Source organism: Carassius gibelio, chromosome A23, assembly GCF_023724105.1.
Source record: "Carassius gibelio isolate Cgi1373 ecotype wild population from Czech Republic chromosome A23, carGib1.2-hapl.c, whole genome shotgun sequence".
In the NCBI taxonomy this organism is placed as follows: Eukaryota; Metazoa; Chordata; class Actinopteri; order Cypriniformes; family Cyprinidae; genus Carassius; species Carassius gibelio.
The window spans coordinates 17,521,842-17,547,295 of record NC_068393.1 but is presented as its reverse complement, the minus strand read 5'-3'; the positions used below and the strand labels follow the sequence as shown (position 1 = coordinate 17,547,295).

The 25,454-nt window shown below is 37.0% G+C and overlaps 2 protein-coding genes across 6 annotated transcripts in view; both read right to left on the bottom strand.

The window, feature by feature from the left end:
• LOC127944772 (segment polarity protein dishevelled homolog DVL-1) overlaps nucleotides 1-16,283 on the bottom strand; it is a 31,625-nt gene extending 15,342 nt beyond the window's left edge. For both annotated transcript variants that reach the window (XM_052541012.1, XM_052541014.1), the window contains exons 1-4: nucleotides 15,836-16,283; nucleotides 6,816-6,885; nucleotides 4,846-4,967; nucleotides 794-906 (exon numbers count right to left, since the gene is read on the bottom strand). In XM_052541012.1, the coding sequence (XP_052396972.1) occupies nucleotides 794-906; nucleotides 4,846-4,967; nucleotides 6,816-6,885; nucleotides 15,836-16,005 (475 nt within the window). In that variant the 5' untranslated portion in view covers nucleotides 16,006-16,283. The remainder of the gene's footprint in view (nucleotides 1-793; nucleotides 907-4,845; nucleotides 4,968-6,815; nucleotides 6,886-15,835) is intronic.
• A 1,326-nt stretch (nucleotides 16,284-17,609) lies between these two features.
• On the bottom strand, nucleotides 17,610-24,989 carry LOC127944905 (matrix remodeling-associated protein 8). 4 transcript variants are annotated; one of them, XR_008150470.1, is made up of 10 exons: nucleotides 24,835-24,989; nucleotides 23,418-23,444; nucleotides 23,001-23,303; nucleotides 22,813-22,914; nucleotides 21,695-22,186; nucleotides 19,329-19,487; nucleotides 19,116-19,146; nucleotides 18,919-19,014; nucleotides 18,526-18,603; nucleotides 17,610-18,433 (listed from the first exon to the last, which is right to left on the bottom strand). XR_008150470.1 is itself a non-coding variant. In XM_052541319.1 (10 exons), exons 1-10 carry the CDS (start codon nucleotides 24,851-24,853, stop codon nucleotides 18,408-18,410), a joined length of 1,308 nt encoding a protein of 435 aa, XP_052397279.1. In that variant the 5' UTR covers nucleotides 24,854-24,983; the 3' UTR covers nucleotides 17,610-18,407. The 4 variants fall into 4 exon arrangements, 2 of the variants coding, with proteins under 2 accessions (XP_052397279.1, XP_052397280.1); XM_052541319.1 differs by having other exon boundaries at nucleotides 18,919-18,989; nucleotides 24,835-24,983; XR_008150471.1 differs by lacking the exon at nucleotides 17,610-18,433 and having other exon boundaries at nucleotides 18,588-18,603; nucleotides 18,919-18,989; nucleotides 19,116-19,148; nucleotides 19,330-19,487; nucleotides 24,835-24,988.
• Nucleotides 24,990-25,454: the final 465 nt, after the last annotated feature.

The window sequence follows — 25,454 nt, the reverse complement described above, 5'->3', positions numbered from 1 at the left end:
TGGACATTCTAGTTGGGTCTTTCTCAATCACCTTGAAATCTACTGACGACACACACACTTGAAATCTTTCCAGGCAAAAGAACCTATAAGGAGCCAAGAGCAGATTTTACTGATGACAGAATGTTTTTTTCCTGCAAAAGGAAGCTTTTATGTTTCCAAGAAACCTCTCTTTACCCAGAGCTCAAGTCACACACAGCATGCACACTAACAAAAATAAACATTCTGAACTGGTTTATAACAAGCAAACTTCCTGTAAATGACCGCAGAACAGGGTCATACTGGGAAAAAAAATCTTAAGAAATCAACTACATCCTGCAACACACCTGTGTCAACTTCTAAGCTTTAAAAAATATGACATTGAAATAATGATACTGAATTGATTATTTGTTTCTGTAGAAAGATAGACATGTATAATGATGAAGCCAAAGTATTCAAATGTCATGGATGAATATTTAATGAGTAATTTTCACCCGAAATTCAATGAGTCTCTTATTTTATCTTTCTTAAGAAAAAAATCACAACTTTGGAAGTTTCTTAAATTTGATTGATTTGACACGAAATCACCCATAAAATGTTACAAAAGATTTCCAAATGTTGTACACATGCGTTTCTACTTGGAATATTTCATTCTCCAGCCAGACACGCATCACCTGGGGAAAACACTTGGGGTAAGAACTTTACAAATAACGTCATGCGTATCATATGTTTACAGATCCCTGGCACATGATATGTGATGGGTGTAGAGCGTGAGAACGGGTCTGTTTGGCTGAGTACTTTCCAAAGTCCCACTCACTTTCTCGTGCCCTCCTGTGAGCTCGCTCCCTCTCCCGCTCTCTCCGCTGGCTCTGGAGAGACTCCGTCCCCGTCTCGGTGTCCAATCCATCCCGACTACTCACAGCATTGGCACTAGTTCACACGAAAAAAAAAAAAAAAGAGAAAGGGGTCTTTATTTTATGATCTCGAAACCATCTTCATGCTGAGTAATAATACACATGGCCACAAAAGTGTTCTGGGAAACCTTCTGAAATTATGATTATCTACATTCAGTTTCATCGCCGACATCATTTCATTGTTTAGGGGTATGTGATTTATAGCCATGCACTTTCAGAAGCTGTCACTAGTTTTTCAAAGCTAAGAATGTAGAATATGGTAAAGCATCTAGGACCGGCTGAGTTCAACTGCAGCCTAGGAGTTGCAACCCCTGCAGGCCTGTGGTCAGGCTCCAGAGGAGTAGGTCGGGGGTAAATTAATAATTGTATGTGTATATGGTAAAGGCTAGTTATTCTAGTAGAGTGGGTAGAGTGCTTTTGCTCAGGACAGAAAAGAAACATGAGGTTGCTGAGAACAGCTCGATGTGACACTTGAAAAGATGCTCACACATGATATCAAAGCATTTTATTAACAACTTAAAGCTAAGTTATTTTTGCTTGGTTCCTCTGGGGGTGGGTGGGGGGTGAGAAATGAGAAAGTGACATTTCAGGTTCAATTTCTAAGAAAGCACAAATACAATCTTGAATGCAATGTAAGTCACTTCGGATAAAAATATCTGCTAAAAACAGAAGTACATATAAATATAAATGACTGCCACGTTATTTCTACCTACAGAAAAGAGGCAGTAAATTAACTGTTAACTGTTTTGCATAATTCTTTTAATGAACTAACCACTATAACAATGCAAATAGTGCTTGCAAACTGTCCGTTTCTGAATGACTATTCATAAATTTTTGTCAGTATTTTTGCTTTTGTATTCCTTCAAGGTTCTTTCCGTAAAACATTTGCATAGACATAGATTTATCTATTTAAGCTATGGTTTCAGTTAAAAGCAGTGTGCTTAAGCAACATGCATTCACATCTTACGAAAATACTTAAGTTAAATTTTTGCCATTTTTCTCTGCATTTCAAATCTGTTTCTATAATGTATCAGCCCAAAGAGAACATACAATGAAGGCGTGTACAGGGCTTGTGAACATCCGTTGAGATCTGCTAAAATCTATTTAAACTTGCTCACAGACAAGAAAGTAGAAAAAACCCTTGTAATTTCATGATACTATTTGGGAGAAAATATCTTAAACCAAATAAAAAATAAATAATCCTTGAATTGATGATTTTAATCCATTTCAGAAAACTGTATTTAACCAAAGTTTATTTGCATCCATTCTCCAAAAAGGAAAGTCCCACTCCTCAAGCACAGCTAGCTCAAACACAAAGCATTGTGCAAACGTCTCTCTCTGCTGGATGGAGCATGTTACTTCATCAGTAGGGTAATAAATCACCAAAAGCACATCAATCAAAACACTAAAACTATGCATTAATTCAGTGGATCTCAACGGTTAAGACATCTTTAAATTGGGTCTGGGCTAAAAGCAAATTGGAGGGTGAAACAAAGCTAAATGCAAATTATAATTATATCTTCTAATGACAAAGGTGGCACAGAAGTGCTTCATTTAGGTGTCTTTACAAAGACTGTTTAATGCTGTGTAGACACGGCAATTTATATGGCAATTAAAACTCTATAATGTGAGGGCTTAACTGGGTCAGAACAGGCATAATTTATCATTGCCATTGCATCTTTACACTGAATTATGAGCAGGCACTGAGCTGTCTTAACCTAGCGGTGTAAAGATGCCTTAATATAATCATGCATAATTAGTACAGCAAAATACTAAATCTTGTAGAATTTAAAAACAAGACAGAGATCACTATTCGATTTGATGTTGACTTCAAATGCAATGTACAAATAAAAAAAAAGATGAAGAAATTAAAATATAATGTAGCCTGATTTAGTTACAAATAATTTCTTAAAACGAACAAAATTGTGAAATCAGTGTAAAATATATTTGATCAGACAATGGTATTAAATACCATTTATTGCACGTTTCTTGTGCTCTGTAAGTATATGGTGTATTTAGAGGGGGCAGCAGGCAGACGGAGAGTTTAGTCCTGGGGAGACCGAGGCAGCTGTTTCACCCTGCAGAGCCCACAGGGCAACGGAGATGGGTGCTTTAATGTCCACTAATCCGGATTAGCTGCTCAAGGGACAGCCGAAAACATACTCTCCTCACCCTACCAGATGTATTCAGCAGGACTAATAAATAATGCACAGCACAAAGGGAGCAGGCAGAGGATAACATTTGGTTACTTACTAATGCTTACAGTGATGCTTTTATAATGGAAATGAGGCAGATTTCTTGTGGGAGAAACATTCATTTTAATTTCAAATAAAATTGGCCGGTAGTCTGCTGCAGAGACGATGAGGGAAAGGACTGAAAGGACACATGTTCTGGCACTAGATGGCACTAGACAGTATAGAAAACAACTGGTGAGACTTCTCTGGTGGGGTGAGAAGGCTGCTTCTCAGAAGAACACCAAAAAAGTCTGAAAGTCAAACATTAGATAAAGAAATCCGGGACTTCTACAAAGTGAACAGGTGCAACAGAGATGCACAAGGAAAGGCTGCTGCCCTGAAGCTTGCTGATCTAAATTTAGCTTTCAACATCTTCAATGCGAACAAAGAGAATATTTAATCTGTGTTCGCAGCAGGAGCAAAACATAACCACACCATAACCAGATATGCAACAGTGCACAACTCTCAAAGCCTTCTTTACAGCTCAAGCAACATTAAAGTGTTTTTAGAACCCCAAGCAAATGGAGAGAAGAAGAAATGAGTCTGAGTGGTTTTAGCAAATCTGTTTGTGTCATTGAAGCAAATCGTTCAAGAGATATGTATACTATTATGTGCATACAAATTATTGAAGAAAGAAAAAAAAAACATGATCACTTGAACCTTACACACACACACAAGTTACACAGAAACAGTGAGTCAATTTAATAAAATCATTTAAACGAATAGATCCAAGAAGATTAATTCATGAATCCGATATGACTATCACTAAAATACTTTAATGTTATGAAAGCGGTAATTGGTATTTGCCCAAGAACATGAATTATTATTGTGGGCAGCTGTGTATGAGTGGAGGGAGGCGCTGCTACATGTCTGGTTGAAGACCTGACCGCATGATTGCTGGCAAATCAAACAAATACATAGAACTTTGTGAGGCAAACATGAGTTCTATTAGAATGCAGCTCAAGAGACAGCCACTGGAATTGGACTGTGATTCACACATGTGGCTCCCAGAGGGATAAGAATGATATTTTCCCTCCAGCTGGATAACAGACATCTGCTACTGCTGTGACTGTGGTCAGGAACTCAGAACAAATCAAATCAGCGGTTTTGTAATGCTTGTCAAAAGTGTGCGTTTGTGTGTGTGTGTCTGTCTGTGTGTGTGTGTGTGTGTGTGTGTACGTGCATGTGCATTCTATGGATGTATTCCAGTTTATTTCACCAAACAACAGTTAAAAAATAATATTGTGAAGTATTATTACCATTTTATATTTTAATATGGCTTAAAATGTCATATATTCCTGTGACGGCAAAGCTGAATTTTCAGCAGCCATTACTCCAGTCTTCCGTGACTCTTTGATGAAAAGAAAGTTCAAAAGAACAGTATTTATTTGAAACTAAAACACAAATTTGTCACAATGTAAATGTCTTTTCTGTCTCTTTTGATCAATTTATTGCATCCTTACTGACCCCACACTTTTGAACGGCAGTGTATGTTTGAAAAAGAATAATGATTAAGATGTGCACATGCAGCTCATGCATATTCAAAGGGGCGTATAAAATCTAAAATACCAACATGAAGAACTTGACCCTTTGACCTAAATTCTTTATTTGTTGTACATTAGGTTATAACAGGATGTGACCTTATAAGACCTCAATGGTGTACTACGGCCTAAAAAGTGAGTATTAAATGTCAGACAAATTATTTGCTCGGCATTACTCACTGGAAGGAGGGGGGTCTGGAATCGCCAATCCCTCCAGTCCGCTCCAAGGGTGGTGGCAGCTCTTTGTGGCTCTCTGTGCACTGAGATCCGCCATCCGAGTGTGTGCCTTCAGCCAACACCAACTACAGCCAAACACACACACACACACAGAATTACCCACAAAGACTTCAGGAAGAAACTCTCCAGACTAACTACTAGCCCTGCATAAATAAATAGACCAGCAGAAGGAAGACAAGAGAGTGCATTTGTTTGAGCAGACAGGAGAGTGAAACATGGACCCTTTAAGGCAAGTCAGTTCACTTGGCAGGCTTCTTAATAAAGGCCTTGGGGGGCTATTTCGACATATTTCAAAAAAGCAATGAAATATGACCATGATGGTATTCAGTACTGATGCATACTTTGCTCACACACAAAACAATTCAGGTTGGTCCAGTTAAATTTCATGCAATAGAACAGCAAATATTTCTATGAGTGGTCCAATGACTCCACCTTATTCTATCAGAGACAAAAAAAGGTGACTTATGATGTGGTGAAGAGCTTTCATGATCCAAATAATGGGTGGTATAAACACTATTGTTAATATTCTATGCACAAACCAATGATAAAACCTTGAAGTACGGCAGAAATCCAATGTACTGTTAAAAGTAGTGATCATGTTATGGTATACTGAAGGTCTCCATGTTTGGACAGCAGGCATTGAAGCACATATTTCAGTGGAGTACAGTCAATGTCATGCATCACAGCGTGTCTGTGCAGCTCTCTGCAGCTGGAGGCTCGCTGGAGTCCACTAACCTGTATTTTACACCTCACTTCAATTCTACCCAACACTATGGGTATAACACCAGCTTGTAGGAGTGTAGATGTGTATTTTAGAGGCAATTATCAGATTCTTTTGCTGCCACTATCAAATGTAAATATTTAAATGCCTGTATTTGTATGAAGTTTACTCATAAAATAAAGTCACAGAGATTAATCCAGATTGCCATTTGACTTCTGTTATGTGGCATGAAACAAGATGGGTTTAATAGGGTTGATCTGATAGACGATGCCATCATCCATCACTGATGGCTATTGATAGACATCACAATGTTGAGCCGACATCACAAAGGTGTCATCACACAAAAAGGTAAAATTAATATTCATTTTATAATTTTATAATCATTTAATACATTTGTATAATCAACAAGCACTGTTTACAATACAATAATGTATATTAAGAATGCTGATCTTCTGGTCTTGAATGGTTTAAGATTGTCTCCCAGCCAAACCAAGCTGGTATTTATCTAACTGGTTGTTAGGTTTTTGATTCACTAAAAAGAGCTGGTTCTTGAGAGTCATTCCTTCAGGAATCGGACTACACTGGTTGCACTGTATTGGTTTATTCACTAGAAAGAACCAGCTCATAAGAATATTTTTTTCAGGAATTGGATTACACAGGTCATGCTGCATTGGTTTATTGACTAAAAAAGAAATTATGCGAGTTCATGAGAGTCATTAATTCAGGATTCGGAATACACTGGCTGCAACGTATTGGTTTATTCACTAAAAAGAAATAGTTCAATAAAGTCACTTGTTCAAGAATCAGACTACACTGCTCGTGCAGTATTTGTTTGATTCTCTAAAATGATTTATAAGCGGACTGCACTAGTTGCGCTGTATTGGTTTATTCACTTAAAATAACTAGTTCATAAGGATCAAATTTTCAGGAATCAGACTACACTGGTTTCATTGTATTTGTTTGATTCAAATGTGAAAAAGAACCAGTTCATAAGAATCATTAATTCTGGAATTTGTTCTCCGTGTTTGTTCCCCTAAAACTAGCCAACAGACTGGCCTGAGAGACCTATAAAAATAACTTAGGCTGTTTAAAGCCGTTTTTTGTTTTTTTTTCAGCAGCGTTGATACACTGAGATTTCATAATGTCACAATCTGTCTAGTGCAAAGAGGAGGGCACCATCCATCTCACTTACCCAGGACACCACTCTGCCGTTGAAGCAGGGCAGCTTGGCATTATCATCAGAGATTTCTTCTTTGACAACTCTGCGGGAAAGAACACAAACTGTTAGGGACTCGGTGAGACCAGCTCCCAGCTGGCATCTATTTGCAAAAGCTGAGACATACTGAAAGCACGTCACGCTCAAACAGCGGAATTTTCCACTTAGCTTGCAACTGATGAGAATGCTGAACACCCCTGTTGACCAACAACTCTGTTGAAATCTACTCGGTTTTACAACAGGCCTCATTAGTACCTCATGCACGTTCCAGACTACCTACTAAAACTGCTGTTGCCGGACTGATACAGTGGCTTAGCATAAACGTAGATCTAATGTTTCTCTAAGTGTGTGAGCGTTTACGAGTGTTGAGGGTCTGTACATATATATACATACAAGTGTGGGCATATTTATATGTGTGAAAGGTGCAGCAAGGGTGTCAGGGCACAGGAGGTTATTAATAGAGTAAGTGTGTGTGTTAGCAGAGTGTCCATCCCAGGCTGTAAATTCCCTACGTAAATACCATACAGTTACCCTTTAACCCTCCCAGTCGAGTTTCAGCAGTCACACACCTGCAGGTCTCCTGTCATTGTGCATAGGCCTAGAGTGTCCACAGTCCAGACACACATATACAAACCACATGAGACTGGCAAAATCACCACTAATTGCAATCTAGTAATTGACCTAATAAAATATACCTATATTTAAATATATTTGCCTACGAACAACCACTAAAGTTACAGCGATTTCTCACCAGCCAACTTGTACAACATATAACCACTTGCTGTTCAGTAAGTGAATCTTAAATTGTGTGTTCATCGATTTTTCTGATTGCTTCATAATTGTCATTGATTCATTAATAAGAACCGGCTCTTAAAGTTTCATCACAAATTGAACTACACTGGTTACTGTGTGTTTCTGATCCACTAGAATTCTGAAGATTCTTTTGTTCAGGATTCAGAATGCATTGGGTGCATTGTAATTTTGGGAATTTGGAGGCATTTGTTTGGGAATCTATCTATACTGGTCACACTGAATCCTACTGATTCACTATAAAAAGAGCCAGATCATAAGTAATTTGTTCAAGAATCGGACTACAATGGCCGTGCTGCATTTGTTGTTTGCTAAGAAGAAAAGAAGAACCAGTTTATTAGATTAAGTTGTTCAAGAGTCAGACTACACTGGTTTCTGTTTTTTTTGATTCACTAAAAAGCACCGGTTCCTAAAAATACATTAGTTTAGACAACACCTGCACTACACATATTTGATACATAAAAAAAAAAAAAAAGAAGAAGAAAAAAAAAAAAGATTCATTTGTTCGGGAATCAGACCACACTGGTCGTGCTGTATATGAAACTAAAAAACATTTGGTTCTGGTATTTTTTCCCCTGTTCCCAACCCAAGAAAGATCCCAAAAGCTTGGATCAACATGAACTCAAACATGTCACAAATTCTTCAAAAACCAAACAACAAATGTGTCAATAATTGTCTCATTGGAGAAACATCTGAGAAAAGTTTCAAAGTTCAGATTTAAATGGATAGTTCACCTAAAAATTAAAATGTTATGTTTATCTGCTTACCCCCAGGGCATTCAAGATTCAAACTTCACAGATTTTTAGCTCAGACCATTGCAGTCTATTATGCTTTAAGTAGTCTTATCATGTAAGTGGATGGGAATCAAGGCTAAAACACAATAAATCAAAACAAAGCAAAACTATCTACAATCTCAATAAGGAGTGTCAATGGTCCACTTGAGAGATAGGTGGTGGTAATGCACTCAGGTCTGCGATCTGCCATAAAGCAAGAAGAAAAAGCCTCCTAACACACCTGCTTGAGGACACACTCACGAGAGCTAAAAATCTCAGTTTGCGTTCTACTGAAGAAACAAAGTCATCTTAGATGGCCTGGAGGTGAGCAGACAATTACATTTTCATTTTTGGGTGAACTATCCCTTTAAGGTATGAGTGCATGTTGTCGATTATGACATGAAGAGTGTCTTCAAGTAATGTTAACCACAGATTTTATTTGAATCATAAATTGAACACAATCACTCTAAAAACCCATTAGAGGTTTCTGAACAAGCCCTCCAGGTCGGCCTAGAGACTGAGGTCAGGACTGAACAGCTCTATGCAGAATCCTCCTCTCTGCTTTATGTCATACTATCTTGTACTTTTCTAACAATTTTAAACCTTTGTCAACTTCTGTTACTGTCTCTTTAAGATGAACAGCTGGATCAAAGCATCTTCTAAATGAATAAATGAAGAAGGGATGTAATATCAGTGATCATATTTTAACCACAAAATAAAAATCTATATTATGCAGTAAGTGGTAAAATGTGTTAACAGAGTATAATGATTTGAGAAATTTCAGCAGCCTGTCATAATTATTATGTCTTCCTCTCTGCTCCTCCAGAACTTCCAGGTCACATTACCCACATGGCTGTGAGGCCGAGGAGGTGAGTTAAGTGGGACTGAAGGATGACGATAACATGGTCTTTTGGAAAGAGTTACAAAACAAGTGGAGTTTCTGCAGCCTGTGCAAGGGTCCAGAGCCCAGCACAGGAAACTGGGGTGTAACTCTAGTCATGGTTAGGAAGTGTTTGTGTCCTTTCAAGAGGTCTTTACAATATACAGCAACATACACTGAGGAGTGTGGGGGTGGTCATAAGGAAGTATGTTCGTCCAAACTTGAGGAAAGGTTACACACTGGAGTTTAAATCGGTTCTTCTGGGTAATAATATCAGTTTTAAGCTTAAAACGTCTTCCTAAAGGGATAGTTCACCTGACCCAATGAAAGTTTTGTAGTTATTTACTCATTCTCATGTCATTCCATCTTCTGTGTAACACAAAAGAGGATATTTTGGAAAGTACTGAAGTGTTTTCGGTCCATGCAATGTATGTCAACGGGGTCCGATGCTTTTCTGGATGCATTTGCCTTAAGCTGTATGGACAGCTGAAACATTCTTCTAAATATCTTCTTGTGTGCCCTTCAGAAGAAAGTCAGTCATAAAGGTTTAGACGATACTACATTTACAATCTGAATGGTCCTAGCCTTTGCAAAACTCACCATCATGATGCTAGCATGCTATAAATGGTTGCCAGACTGTTGCTATGGGTTACTAAGGTGTTCTGTGTGGGTTTTTTGCATGTTGCTATGCAGTTGCTAGGGTGTTCTGGGTGGTTGTTTACTGGCCCAAGTCAAAACAGCCCTCCAGCAAATGTCTATGTTATTCCGGTTTCTCTTTTCATGTCTAAGTGTAAGGAATCAGTTTAATAGAGGGCTGTAACTTACTGTTTACTACAGCTAAAACTATTAGACCTAATTTGATTAAATGACATAAGGCTGGAAACAAACAAAAAAAAAACAAGTATATATATATATATATATATATATATATATATATATATATATATATATATATATATATATATACACACACACACTATTTTAATATATTAAAAAAAATATCTAAATATTTTATAAAAAAATTTGAAATTTCAACTTAAGCAAAAACTAATCAAAATGACAAACAAATGATTTAACAAAATTACTCAAAGAAACAAAATACAAAATACATTAATAATCCTAAAATAACACTGATTTTATTATCTACCAGGCAAAAATCTTAAATTAGAGCGCTTAGAAAATAACTATTCTCTACCAGTCACACAATTTATGGTAAAATTCATATTAATAGCCCAAACAGCCGGAGTTTAATAATTAAGGTTAGTGAAAAGGGTAAATAGTGATGCAAGCACCACTGACGACATTCCCTGTAAGATCTAACAGATGAAAATATATAATAATGCAATATATAACCATGCACATGCCCTTATTCAGAAACGTTATAGGGCTTTTCTGACTAGCAAGCACAAGGTAATGATATCATTTATCTACTTCAGGGATTTCCTGTGATGTGGGATCATTCCATCTGTGAGCTGCGGCACAGTTTAGCATGATCCTATAACAAATAATGAGGGCTGAGACGAGGGCCAGCTCAGTCAGATTAATGCCTGATCATCAGTCAGTGAATAAGACCATGAGATTATTTCACTTACAAGCCGTATCACTTCCAGTCAAAAGCTGACCAAATCCCTTCACACAACACGCGACAGCAGCACTTTAAATATGAAACACAACCAAAGTCTTTCTGTGAAGTCAATGGGGGTCTGATAAAAATACATCGACTTGGCCTGACACTGAGGAATCCATTACAGCGTAACCATTAGTTAAAACACATGCGCTCTATACGCAATGTGTACTGAACAAAGGCTGCTTAAAAGCCAATGAAATGCATCTGGATCATTACTTCCAGTCTTCATTCATACGCTCCACTGATATCTTGTTAAACACATCAGATTTATTTAAGACTATGTTTTCCAAACCAACACACACAGCAGCAGTGAAATGGAGGTAACTGGCATCCATCAGTCCTCAGAGAGATGGTGTTTGGGTGTCTGCTGCTGAGGTCTATCCTCAAAGCTGGTTTACAGGGGTAATAAGAGACTGTGGAGGATAATAGCAGAAGATATTATCAGAAGCAGCAGAATGTTGTTTAACATTATGGAGGATGCACACAGTGGGGACCTATGGCAGTAATGTGGGGATTAGCAATGTTTATATTGGACACTGTTGGGCTAGTTATGATGTGATAATAAGGGGTGTGTCTCTACGCCATCCCAGAGTTCATAGGTTCATCTCAGCGCTGATCTGTAAATGTAAACATTAACTAACCCACATCACAGAGGCCCATTTTTGTGCATTTGAGGTCTCACTAGACTTGTGCTGGTTGGATTTCTTCCTGCTTTATGAATGGGTGAAGAATGAACAATGCACGGCTGTCTAAAAATAATGTTCACCGCATTCAGCTGCACACATAATAACTCAACTCCCCCTGAGATGCATTTATGGTTCTGAAATGTTTCCAGATCCAAGTTGTGACTCATAGATTTGTAGCCAAGCATACTGATCCTCAAAGTAGGACTGCTTGGTTATGGCTAAAATCATAATTATGATCAATATCGTAATCATTAGCAGTGGTCGTTTAGACCAAAATCTTACGAGTATGTTTTTTTTCACAATAGCAATATAAAGAGTATATTTTGCTGGACAAATGATTGCTATAATAAAACAATTTTAGATACCAATGGACTTTCGTAATACTTGATACCAATTTCAGTGCCACAGCAGAAACTAATAATAGGCTAAATAATGTTTTAAAACATTGAGTAAATAGTCAGTAATACAATTAAAACAAATAGAACAAATAAAATAGAGAACAAACTAAGCTTTAAGTTTGGAAATTAAGTTAGGGCTTTTAAGGAAGGACAAAACCCCACTATAAAGGAAATAATAATTATAATTTTATCTTGATTTTTGCTTTTTCATAATCATTGAAAGCCAAAATCGAAATTGAAACTAAAATTCAATTAATTGCACAGCCCAAACTCAAAGTATCCTATATATAGGCCCAAGCTACTACCTCGCATTTTAGCACAACAGAAAACTTTGCATTTTAGAACCTAGTAAACCCCAGCAGTCTGACACTGAAGGTCAAGCGTTGTTTGTTCAGCTAATCTACTTCACGGTCACCAGGGCCAACTGTGCACTCAGTGCTAGGTGTAACAGGAAAGCAACGCCGTTAGTAAACTCTCCTATGTTAACAGGAAAAGCTAGTTTTTGTTTTTTTTGAATGTCGTGCTCGAACACCAGCATGTGTTTCGGTTAGGGATGGGTACTGAGAACAGGTATTTTTGGATCAGTACATAATTGGGTTGATACACAAGTACTGATAAGCTTCAGGACAAATGATACTGTTTTTTTTTTCTCTGTATACTTCAATATTACCGACGAATTAGAAGCTGCTGTTTGTCATTGCTCTTCACTGAAATATGTGGCCACCAGTGTCAGATGCAATATAAGTGGTCCCCAACACTGCACATTTTGCATCTCCCCTTTGTCTGACACACCTATTTCAGGTCTTGGAGTCTCTACTAATGAGCTGATGATCTGAATCAGGTGTGTTTGATTAAGGTGACATGGAGAACGCGCAGTGTAGGGGGGCCTCCAGGACCACTGCAATATATGCAGTAGTTTAATAGTGAACGGAGGCAACACAAGTAATATAATTAAACATTTACTAACAAAACACAACATCTACTTCAAGCAATGCACTGTATTATGTCTCGCGGCTCTAGCTCTAACTACAACTCGCGAGACATATCCACATCAAATGTCAATTCAGAGGTAGAGTCACACACATGAGACACTGGATTTATTTGCAATCACAAAAGCAGATTATTTGCGTGTGCTAAAAAGGCCCTGCCGGTGAAATGTTTTATTCGCATGCTGTTCTACCATGTGTTTATACAGAGCGCATCCATCCGAAGAGTCCATACATTAAATTGCCAGTCAAACAGCACCTGATTATTTAGTTATATTAATTATCATTTGATTGTGCAGATTGTGATCTGTTTAAGAACATAATTTTTGTTATTTTATTATTGTGCTACAGCTTCAATATGGTTCAAATATTGCTACTTAAAACTATAGACAGTAAAAGAAATGGACACAGTGACCCCATTGGGTTCAACGGAGAAAAATAAAGTCAATTAGAAGCACGCACTTCCTGGGGGTCGGGCGTACTGCGCAGACTCAAACTGAGCTTGATGACGTAGAGGTAACGTGAGCAATTGTCTGACAATTGTAAGTCTTCTAATTGCTGTGCCAAGAGAAATCTGAATCACCTACCGAATCTTGCAGAGAAGGCGAGCGTGAACAGGAGCAAATTTTGGTAAGTATTCTGATTAATTATCTCCCTTGACTTTATGCCTCCACGTTCCCCCGATTGCCTCATAGACAGTAAAAGATTGTCTGCGAGCTTCTCCTCCTGTCCATATGGTAATTTCTCTACTGTTCGACGGAGAGTCACTGGTTATGATGCAATCATTAGCCTATTTTTTACAAAAACTGCTTCTAAGGGACCATAATGTAAGATAGAAGGTAATAGAGCCTTTTATACATTTTGGTGTTTCTTTAGAAATAATGAATGGACAAATGGATTCTTTAAATGCCTCAGATGTAAAGTTATTCGCTGTCAAAGTGACGCCAAAATGAATGGGAGTCAATGGAATGCTAACAGCAGGTGGGGCCTTCTAGCCAATGGCGGCGCCCAGGGGTGCTTCAAAAAAATATGAAACCCTGCCCCCCTGCTTAAAACGCTAGATGACCTATTGTGAATGACTATGAATACTTCTGAAATTTGACTCAATTTCAAAATGACAACGTTTAACAGTCACAAAAAAATAGAAAGCTGAAAGGACATCTGCTTGTTTTATCTGACAGCCTGTTTGCCATTTGGAAATATTAGGCAACTGATCCATTCATGTTAGGTGACTCTGACTTCTGCCTGACAGTTGATGGTTCACAGTCTCTCAATTCCCCTCAACTAACCTCAGTAACAGAAGTGACAGAAATTGACTGAAATTCTGCTACACAACGAGTTTGCTGTCTGAACATATTAGGACCTGTGAGAATTTAATTGGATTTAAAGATTATGTTTGATGTCTTCCTTTTATCTGGCCAATGATGGTCAGTGTATCTGACCCACCTGTCTAACATGGAAGTACTTCTAATAAATTTAAACTTAATTTTAACTAAATTGAGAGTGTGTTTGCTTTAGAGTTATGAAAGGTGCTGTCGCCTTTCAAAATCAGACTGACTTTGTCATGTCATGTTCAGATTTTCTAGTATGATGGCTCTGAAGGTCAGGCCTAAACTTCAAAAGCTTCAAATCCCGGGAAACCAGAGCACTGTCAAATGGAGTTACAACAGAAGACACTGTATTAGGAAATAACCAGGATATATTTGCACCATGTGGATAACTGAAGCATGCCACTGGAGTTGACAAAATTAGCTCTGTTGCAGTGCATGTGTGGTGCTGTGGCAAGCCATTTAACATATATTAATTAAAACTAATTAGTATTTATTATGTTCCTAGAAATTATTTTTAAGTAATCAGACAGTGACTGGTATTTTTTTTCAATTTCACTAATAACTAGAAACAATTTAGATATTTAGTAGCCATTATTTTTTGCTATTAGTCACTTAACAGTGAATATCTTAATATGGTTACTTCTATCATTACTTTTAGGAAAAAAAAACTTTTGTTACTGACTTCTATGCTTACCCGTAGTTCAGACAGTAAAACAAACCAGTAACTGTTAGAACCAATCTGGGGGGAATAAAAGAAAAAAGCTGCAAATTGCTGCCAATTTCAATAGTTAAGATACAAGTCACTGTTGGGGAAAAATGTAAGTAAAGGAATAAGTAGCAGTATGTACTGAAAAATCACTAGAGACTGGTGTAATAAATGAATATAGTAACCACTGGAACAAGCATTAGTCCAAAAAAATATCCAATTACTAGTGAAAATGAAACTTGAAATTTAAAAGATACTAGTCAATACTGGATTACGTAGTATATACATGTAACTTGATGCAAAGACTAGGTAGTAAGGAATAATGCTGCCCTCAAGTGCACCTTGGGAATCTTTTATTAGAATGCAACTCCTGTAAACAAAGCAAAATAATTAGACTTTATTATGTATCGGAATTCAAAAAGATACAAATGTAAATGTACATTTATATCACTTACTTATACATGTTTACTAGTAATTATAATATTTCTATACTTCCCTCTTCACATTGACGATAAACGTAAATGTTAAAGCGGCTTGCCACAGTGGGTTGTTCTGAGTCGAGCACCCGCGCAAGAACGCGCACTTTAGAACACGGGTTCAAAGCAGGTGCCAGCAGCAACAATGTAACAATATAGCAACGTCACAACGAACAACCAAACGTTCTAAACGCTTTCCAGGTTTGACAGCGTCTATAAGGCACGTGACTGCCGTAATGCTGAGTCGATCATGGGTGTGATCGTGTTTGCTGAATACTAAACCACACTACAATATGTGCAAAATCATATTTCTCCATACTTACCCGAAATCCTGATCCATGGATTTGAAAAAGAATTTATAACTGTTGACCGGACGGTTGTTGAGGACATTTTTAAAATCCGCCAACGTGACTTTTTCCGGAGAAACCGTCAGTTTCACTAAATAAGGGGTTTCTTCTTCGTCGATATGGTATATAATTTTGGTCTCCGCCATGAGTAGGCTTATATGGGTAGGACAATCATTGGCAGAAGAAGGAGCAAGGGTTGCAGCAGCGCGATACAAAATATATTTGTAGACTATAACTCGTCAAGTGCCATTTATGCGCTATAAAGCGACATTGCTGGCTGCCGGTTTCACGTAGGCAAACAAAAATCCTGGTCTTCAACGGAGCGAGCGGTTCCAGACATAATGGGAGCTTGCGCGTCTCTATTACGGCGTCAATGTTTCTCTCTGATCGCCTGTAAAACAGGAAGGGACGGTTCACATCCCTACGAGCAGGAGTTCAGGATATTTTAGCATTACAGGTTTCTCGTAGAGGTAGGCTGCCCTCTAGCGGTAGACTTGACTGAACTGCTGTGGCTCTGCTAAGCCAACAGCTGTAAAACACTGTAACTTAACCTTGTCCTTGCAAGATAAACCTTTGCAGAAATGCTTTTTTTCCTTTCGTGTTTTCAATATATACAAGGTCGAAGAAAATGGTGGGAGTGTATACAGTCTATATATACAAGGTCGAAGAAAATGGTGGGAGTGTAAACAGTCTATATATTTTTATACAACTAAGTATATGATTAAAATATGACAAAACAAAGGCCTACTGTCATCGTTGTTATAGATTTACATTATAAATGTATCACAAAAATCGTTTGTCTTGCACTATAGGTACCAAAAATCTATTAATTTATAAAGCAAATATTAAGAACAAGAATATATAACCAAACATGACAGGGACATATAGGTAAAAAATAAAGAGCTTTACAATTGTTTAATATATAAAAAGTTTTACACATTAAACAAATGAATAGTTTGTATTGTTTTAAGATATTATGCATTTTTCTTTTCCATGTGACTTTATGAATGTAATAAACATTTATGATAATTCAGTGAAAAAATATAAATGCTAGATTTGTTTCACAATCCAATGACAATTATGTACATTCCCCAAAAAAATCTCAGGAGCATTTTTATTTAAATTTTATATTTTAAAATGTATTTATTTAAAAAGGGGGCGGGGCTGGTCTCGCCCTGTCTTCCTGTTTCAGTTAAAATTACGTCAACACGTCAACAATCATTTCAGGGGACCTTTAAACATTTTGGATCATTACAGTATATATTTTCTGACAGCAGAGGGCAGCATTGTTCTTCTCTATACTTCCTGCATTCCCGAAGGTATTGGATGTTTGTTTTAAAAAATCAAGTCATTTAGAATAAAAAAATCCAGCTAAACTCACAATCTACATTTAAATCTCTGCCTCACTGTAAACAATTAAAGTGAACTTACTCTATGTATTAACCGTATTCTGGAGGATACCACTTGCTCATGCAGTCTTAGTCAATCAAAACAACTGTTTTAACTTAAACTGTATGGTAAATAGTTTTTGTTTAAAGTGCCATTCTTTTCGTCTTTTGAAATGCAATGATTGACATTTAAACAGTAAATAACTAGGAGGAGTTGGATACCCTTATGGGGGACATATGAGATCAGTTAAGACACATAGTGGATCGAAACATTTGTTAAAGGGCACTTAGTCAGTAGAGAGGGCTATAATAGAGCAACAATGTCTTAAAATATGGAAAGAATGAATCGTAATTACACAAAATATTTCAGAATAAACTTTATTATATTTGTACATTGGTCATCTATACTGATGTGATCATATATTGCCTCTATAAAGATACATGTACACTCCAGAGCAAATAAAAACTACTGCATGAATGCTTAACCTATGTAAATGAACATCACTGACCAAGGAAATGTCTGAAAAAATATGATAATGCAAAAGAGATAAATGGGACTTGCTCGTATTGCGAAAGCAAATAAACTGTAACTGTACAATCTACATAATGCTGTAAAACAAACCCCATAAAAAGACAATGGACCAAAGAAGTCCTGGTCAATAGGACTCAAAATTCAAACAAAACGTAATGTATAGATAGTACATTTAATTGCCTTTGAAGTTCACTTGTGTACCATCTTTGACTATTTAGACCTGAAGCCACAGCTATTTGTTTGCTTCCTGAGTTTTATAAAAAAAATCCCATTCAGATCCAGACACTTACAGTGGTTTCTACCACACAGAATTTTAGCAATTCAACTTAGAAATTTAGAAATTTAACACAGAAGAGAACCAAACTGAATTCAGCAATTTGATCTCTCACATTTTTGCATATGTGTAACTTAAAATTCAATAGATTACCATTACGGTAAACTGCTATCATGATAAAAAGATTTCAATTAAATTGACCTACAGTGTTGCATTTGAGTATTATAACATCATGTAAGCTGTAATTATGCTGTAGAAAGTCAGTACTTCCGTTCTTGTCCTCAATGTAAATGTAAAGTCCTTGAATCTCTTCTGATTCAGCACACTCTGGACCGGCCAGCAGCTCACTATGAATCACTTCCATGACATTCTCTCCATTTCTTTAGATGAGAGAGAGGAAGACAGAGAAAGAGTGTGTAAACACAACACAATCGTTGTCCGGAACGGATTTCACTAATTGAGTCCACTTTACCTCTGTTTAGATCAATAACTTTTGGAGAGGGATAGTTGTTTGCCGCTGCCTTTTCTTTAATTATGTTGTTCTTGTAGTCTAAATAAAAATCACCATCTATTAATATATGTCAAATGTAACTGAGACACTCAGCTTTTGAAAAAATATATATTTCACTGGAAAATTCCTTGTTAAAAAAACAATAACCAGTCAATTAAAAAAAATGTAATGTAATGTCACTTGAGAATATTTGAAGGAAAAAAACAAGATTCTTGCAAACCAAATCACACTTCTTTAGACTTTACGGCACTAGTTACAGTGACTGTCTTTTCTCTTTATTTCCATAAAGTCTTGATTGTTAAATTACCTATTTGAGCTTTAAAAGAAATCATGGAAAAATGTGGTTTCGCTTACCCATTCGCAAGTCTTCCTGATTGTAGGGTTGCAGTGCTGTGGCATCAGGCTCAATGGATGTCCTCCTCCCCCTGCCAAGTAAAGTTATGCCATTGCCTTTTATGTATTGGAGAGTGTAAAATTATTATTGTGGATCTTGCTTGACTCAAAAACAATGAATAAGATACAGTGAAGTAGTATCCATTTTGAATCCCTACCGTTCAGACCTTCGAACCTCAAACTCAGGCCCTGAATCAGATATAATATGAAAAGTAAAAAGAAAGTTCAGTAAGATTCAAGGCAATAATCTCAAAGGTACTATTTTATATGTAAATGTTTCAGGTTACCAACATTCATTTCGATTAAAAAGCCAAATGCATTTCTTTTCCTGTTTATAAAATAATCACTTTATCTAATCCACATGATCCTACCTTTTTTTCTGCAGTGTCTCGTGGTCATAATGATGCCAATGAGCATTAACAGAAGCAGTAGGAAGATTGCCAGGATGTAGCCTACTTGGTGCAAGAGGTGAGTTTGATTCTCAGGCAAAATGACATTGAGGATGCGAGGCACTTCAACCATGTGTGTATCTGCTCACCAAGTAGAAAAAAGAACACCAGATGATTGAGAACTCTTAAATATCTGATTGTATAAAACATTTAATTACATTATTACTTTATGAAAGGCAAGAAACAAAGCAGAAAAGCCCAAATTACTAGTTTGTTTTTCCCATTTCATCCAGGCCTGCCAGGCGAGAGGGGAGAGGGACAAGGTTTCATGTCAGAATGGCCAAAACAGGCGTAATGAGTTCCAGACCTGACATCATACCACAGCAACGGAGAAGAGAGAGAAAAAAACACAAACCACCAGAACTTGAAGCGATAGTGCAGGCGGAGAGAAATACCACCACTTCATGGTCAGTCTGTCTGGAGACATTTTCCAGTGCCCCATAATAACAGGGAGAATTTCAGGGATTGCATTTAAGTAGCACTTATAAGACCAAAAAACCAAACAAACTCACTGTGTACTGCTGTTTGTGTGTTTTACAGTATTGTAAACTTTGTTCTTAGCATAACAACACAAAACTGACTTCTTCATCCTAAAACTAACATGTTGACTAACATTACGATTACTTCATGAGCCAGTGTGTCTCACTACAATGAACAATGAAGAATCAAATCAAGAATCAAATGAAGAGTCACACATGCTAAGACTGGTCATATTTGTGTAATACTGAGGTATTTAACATTTAACAGTGGAAAATATATTGTAATACATCACATATACAAATTTTGGGTATTATTTCTAAGGCCATTTTTGTTCATTATTCATAGAACAGCTGGAGAGAACAAAAGTGGCAAGAAGTGGGATGGGGATACTTAATATTTAATAAAAAAAATATTTGTAATATATCATTTACAATTCTGAAATAAATATTTACAGGTATATCACAAATAATAAGTGAAATTAAGAAATAAATAATTAAATAATTAAAAATAAACTTATTTAGATATATTTTTTAAATAAAAATGGCTAGTTGTTCCCCCCATTTAAAAAAAAAATATATATATTTTTAAAGAAGGACTCATTTAGACGATACATTAAATCTATAAGCTGACTGACAGGGCACATCCTTTTACTTACAGTGGAGTGGGGTAAAATGTTTACAGACATGTGAAGATCTGAATCTAACACAACCATTCCTGCTTTGTGCTTTCATGTTACAGTGGGCCAGATGTTGTACAGATGTGTCTTTTCATGTAAAAATAAACAAATTGTCTGAGCAATGATGGTAAAATCTGTGAACCCCAGAAAAAAGCAAGACGTTGTTGTGACCTTTTGGAGCTCAGCGATTGCTAAGCAGAGGAAATATGAAGCACTCGTCCAATAAAACCTCCCCCACCTCCTTTATGACCTATTCACTACATTTCTGTTGAAAACATTCACTCGCACAAACTCATCTTTACAAGTGTTTTGAAACACGGCAATGACAGAGCCAAAAAGACTGCCGCGAGTCAATCTGAACAAAGAGTAAAAGGCAAAGGCATGTTTGAGAGCTCAAAAATAAAAATAAAACAAACAGAGAGATGGAAAGACTACAGTAAAATTCCCACTGGAGAAGATGGAGCAGAAAAGTAAACAGAGAAAAAGGCAGGAAGTAAAGATAGTTCTCAAGCAACATTCCTCCCTAAACCCAAATACTGTCTACATGTAAAAGGAGGAGCAAAGCAGCTGATTAGAAAAACACAGAGATACATGTTTAAAACAGGCTAGAAAAAAAGAAAAGTTTACTGTTTCACATTTTTTTCAAAGTCCATGTGGCATTGAAAAAAAAGAAAAACGAATTTTCTGAAGAATCATTTGACAGATCTTGTCATACAACTTCCGGTCATAATGGCCAAAAAAAAAAAAACACCATAAAAGTGATCTATACAACTAGTGCACTATATTCCAAGTCTTCCAAAGCCATGTAATAGCTTTGTATTGGAAACAACCAAAAACTGATGTCTTTATTCACTGATATTCCCCTCAAAAGATAAAAATGGCACAAACACCAAACGGCATTGGATTAAAGCTTTTCAGAAAACTTGGAATATAATACACAAGTTGTACAGACCATTTTTATGGTGATTTTATTGGATCTTGACATTCCTTTGTCACTTTAATAGCTGTTAACACAATTACAGTTATTCATAAACAAATCAATTCAAATAAATTACACAAAGTACTAGAACAAAAAAAATCAAAGGCGCAACAAATAAAAGGCTTAAATCAAATTTTAAAACAATTCTCTTACTTGGGTCATCAGCAGGTGGGGCAGAATAAGAAGAACGAGTTTTTGGTACATCAGTAGAGGAGCGCGCTTGAGGTGAAGGCTGGACAGAAGGGCCGACGATCACCCTGAAGATTCGTCTTTCATGCAAGCCACAGTAGTGATGGTGAAGGTGGCAGGAATACAAGCCTTTATCAGAGGGCTGAATGTTGTGGACACTCAGGGAGAAATCCCCCATGTAGAAGGCATCAGTTGAGATGTTCATCTTATTCCGGAGGAAGAGCGGCCCATACTGCCGGTTCTCTCCAGAGGCATACATGTCGATGAGGCGGTCTGCTCGGTCACGGGTGACCCCAGGTGCCTGCCAGTCCCAGTGGACCACTTGCTGTTGGCCCTCGTCCTTCTGACTGTCCGTCCACAATTGTCTGCGGTTCATACAGGGAAGCACCACACTCTTTCCCACCAGAACCACAAACACGGATTTGTTGCCAACCCAGACACGCTTTTCCTTTCGAGCTGCAGATATAAACATTTTTAGAAAGAAGTTTAACTATATAAATAGTAATGTTTATATTTATATAGGGTTTTTTCTAAGCGTAAGGTTGGATATCAATGATTAAAAACTATACCGTGTCATTTTTTCAATGTTAAAATATCTATTCCAGTTAATGCATGGACAGCTACAACAAAAACATTTTCAGATTAACCTCCCCTGAAACCATAAACACTGTGGCTCCGTTGTATTTATATACTCCACTCTGTGGGGCTAGTAGAGCAGTTTGACACACTTTACACAGCTTTACATAAACATGCCTGAAACTATGGAGCCCTGGAAGCATGGAAGCCCATTGTCACCTCAAAATCAAAAAATCGAAAGGTCAAATAAAGCCAAATTGTGAGATAAAAAAACCCAATTCATACCATGAAATACACAAGATATAAAATTGCTCAGTGAGATTAAAATTAAAAATGATATATAATAGTCATAATTGTGAGTCATTTTGTGAAATATAGACACATTCCAAGATTTAGTCACAGTTTTAAGATCTGTAAAAGTCGCAATCACTATTTCTTAATTGTTTTTACTCTGAGGTGGAAAAAGGCAAGATAAACTAGAATAGATGTCAAGCTTGTTCTCTTACGTGATTTAGTGACGTTGAGCTGGATTTGAACGGACTGGTGGACCTTGCAATAGTGGTGATGTAGGTTGCAGGTATAGATACCTTTATCATTCATGTCCACATCTGTGCAAACAAAACAGCAACACCAGCAGTTATTTCAACACAAACGAAAGAATCAAGAGTGAGATGGTCTAAAAGGATGAACTTACTATTAATAACTAGTGAGAAATTTCCATCGCTAAAGGCGTCTTTTGAAATAGTAATTCGACCCCTGTTGTAGTCGTTGTACAAGCGCTCTGTTCCCCCTGAGGACATATCTAAAATGCGCTCCACAGTGTAATCGGGTTGGTTCCGGATCAGGTCCCAGTGCACGACACGCTGACGGTCCCGCAGGCGATCCTGCCTCCAAACCATCCTCTGGTTATGACACGGCAGAAGAACATCTGACCCGGCTGGAACAGTAATGTTCCTCGCCTCCACAACCACACTTGGCATGTTGTTTTGTGCCCAGGCTTAAAGACATATACATACATTACATTTTCATTTGGGTTCATACTGTGATAAATTGAGAAACGGACAAAAAAAAAAAAAAAAAAAAAAAAAAAACTATTTTGTTACTCACTCACCACATGGTAAGATCAGGGCAGACCAGACTGAAATGAGAACAAGAACACGAGCGTTAGAATTGCTGAAAGTTTAAGTCATATTTATTCACATCATCTGAATATGTAAAACTGCATCTGTCCTGTAGATGTTTCAAACACAGAACTCTGCCCCAAATCACTGTTTGCATCAGTCAGTGTTCAAATTGTTAATGCAGACAAAATAAAACTTAGTTCTGATCTGCAGAAGACTTGTATTTGCTGCAATGCCAACACAAAGAAAATTGCAGCACAGAGGATCCATTCATTCCCTCTCAGCAGTCAGACCTTTTATCCAGAAGATAAATACTGACAGAAATTCAGGCCTCTCCACAAACATCACTAAAAAATAAAAAGTTATTTAAGAAGAAGAAAATAAATTGATCTATCTATGGTCAAGAAATAGAAAAGGTCAAAAGCAGACAGCTATCACAATCCAACACCAGATGTGCGACCATGTGAGGAATTCAAGGGGTGAATTTGTGAATTGCTAGTTTTTTTTTTTTTTTTTGTCTAAACAAGATTCAAGTAGCATTACTAAACTAACTTGGTGTAAATAAAAGAGAGATTGTGTTTAGTAAGGCAGTGTTGTATAAGAGCCTGACTGAGCTGGAGAACAAAATATGGCCACAAAAACCCTGTAAGTGTCTAAACAAAAAAGACTATAAAACACTTACTTGTCTCTCCACACAAATGACTACAATTGACTCAGAAAAGTAAAAATGCAGGGTGAGCAAAAATCCACCTCTGTAATGCAACTTGATATACATTCTCAGACCAAGTTTTACACTCAAAAATAAAAAGATCAATAAAAGAACTAAAAAGAGAATAGCAGAAATAAAGGATAATTCATGAAGAAAACTGCTTTCCCCTTTCAAACTTGAGAAGTAGCACATGTTGAAAAAGCACAACATTAATGTTTACTATTGCTGATGCTGCAGAATGACGCTGACGCACTGACTCTTTCACAACTGATGAACACAACAGACTTTAGTTAGAGTTGAGCCCTGATTTAGTGCAGCAAAACAACACACTGTTTAAATCAAACCAAGCTGTACAATTTAAAGAAATACGGAGGAGGAGAAGCCGGTTTACAGAAAGAGAAAAACAAAGCAGCAGAAAAGTAGTTTAACCTAAATCCTTCTGCCAAATATACAGACATTTTATATAAACAGATTTAACCCAAAAATAAATAAATAATTAAAATAAACAAAAAAAAAGCTTTGACAGAGCCCAGCACGAGACAGAGATAAAAGTTAGTGCACGATTCCATATTCACTGTGAAGGATGCAACACAGAAGAATATTCCAAGTAGCCTATTGTGTAGGTGAAAATGTCAAAACAGCAAAAACAAGTTAAAGATATATATGAAAATTCGTTAAAACACGATTTGGCTACTTACTGTATGGCATAAGAAACATGTCCGGAAAGTGGTGAAGATATTTAAGTCAAGTCTGGTGATCGACGAAACAGTTTTTTCAAAGGACTGCTCCCTCACCTCAAACGTTTCGTCGACCAGCGACAGAAAACGAAATATTTGCCGTCTGCTGGTCTGGACCACTGACATGCCCCTCCTCCAGAATATCAAACATCATGAAATACTAAACTCTCTCACATTAACTGCAGATATTTCCTCAATTATACCGGGTTAATGTAAACGCAGCTTCACTACATAATACAAATGTGTGTTTGTGTGTGTGTATAATATATATAACGGCTAAAACGGTGGCAGAGGACTACTATAAAACATTAATAATAAATAGAATTAGCTAAAATAAACGATATCTGACATATAACAAAAGTCATTCAAAAGCATTATAGACTTAAAATTATTAAAGAACTTTTTATTTCAATTGTAGGTTTGGACTGAGGCCTGTCATGAGAAAAAAAGAAAAAGCCTTACCTACAGTACTGTATGCATGGTGAAGATTTGCTTCGCCCTAGTGGTGACTAGATATATAGTGTCTTTAAAAAGAATGAAGATGGGCTTTATTTGAGTCATTCACACAGGTGATATGGGCT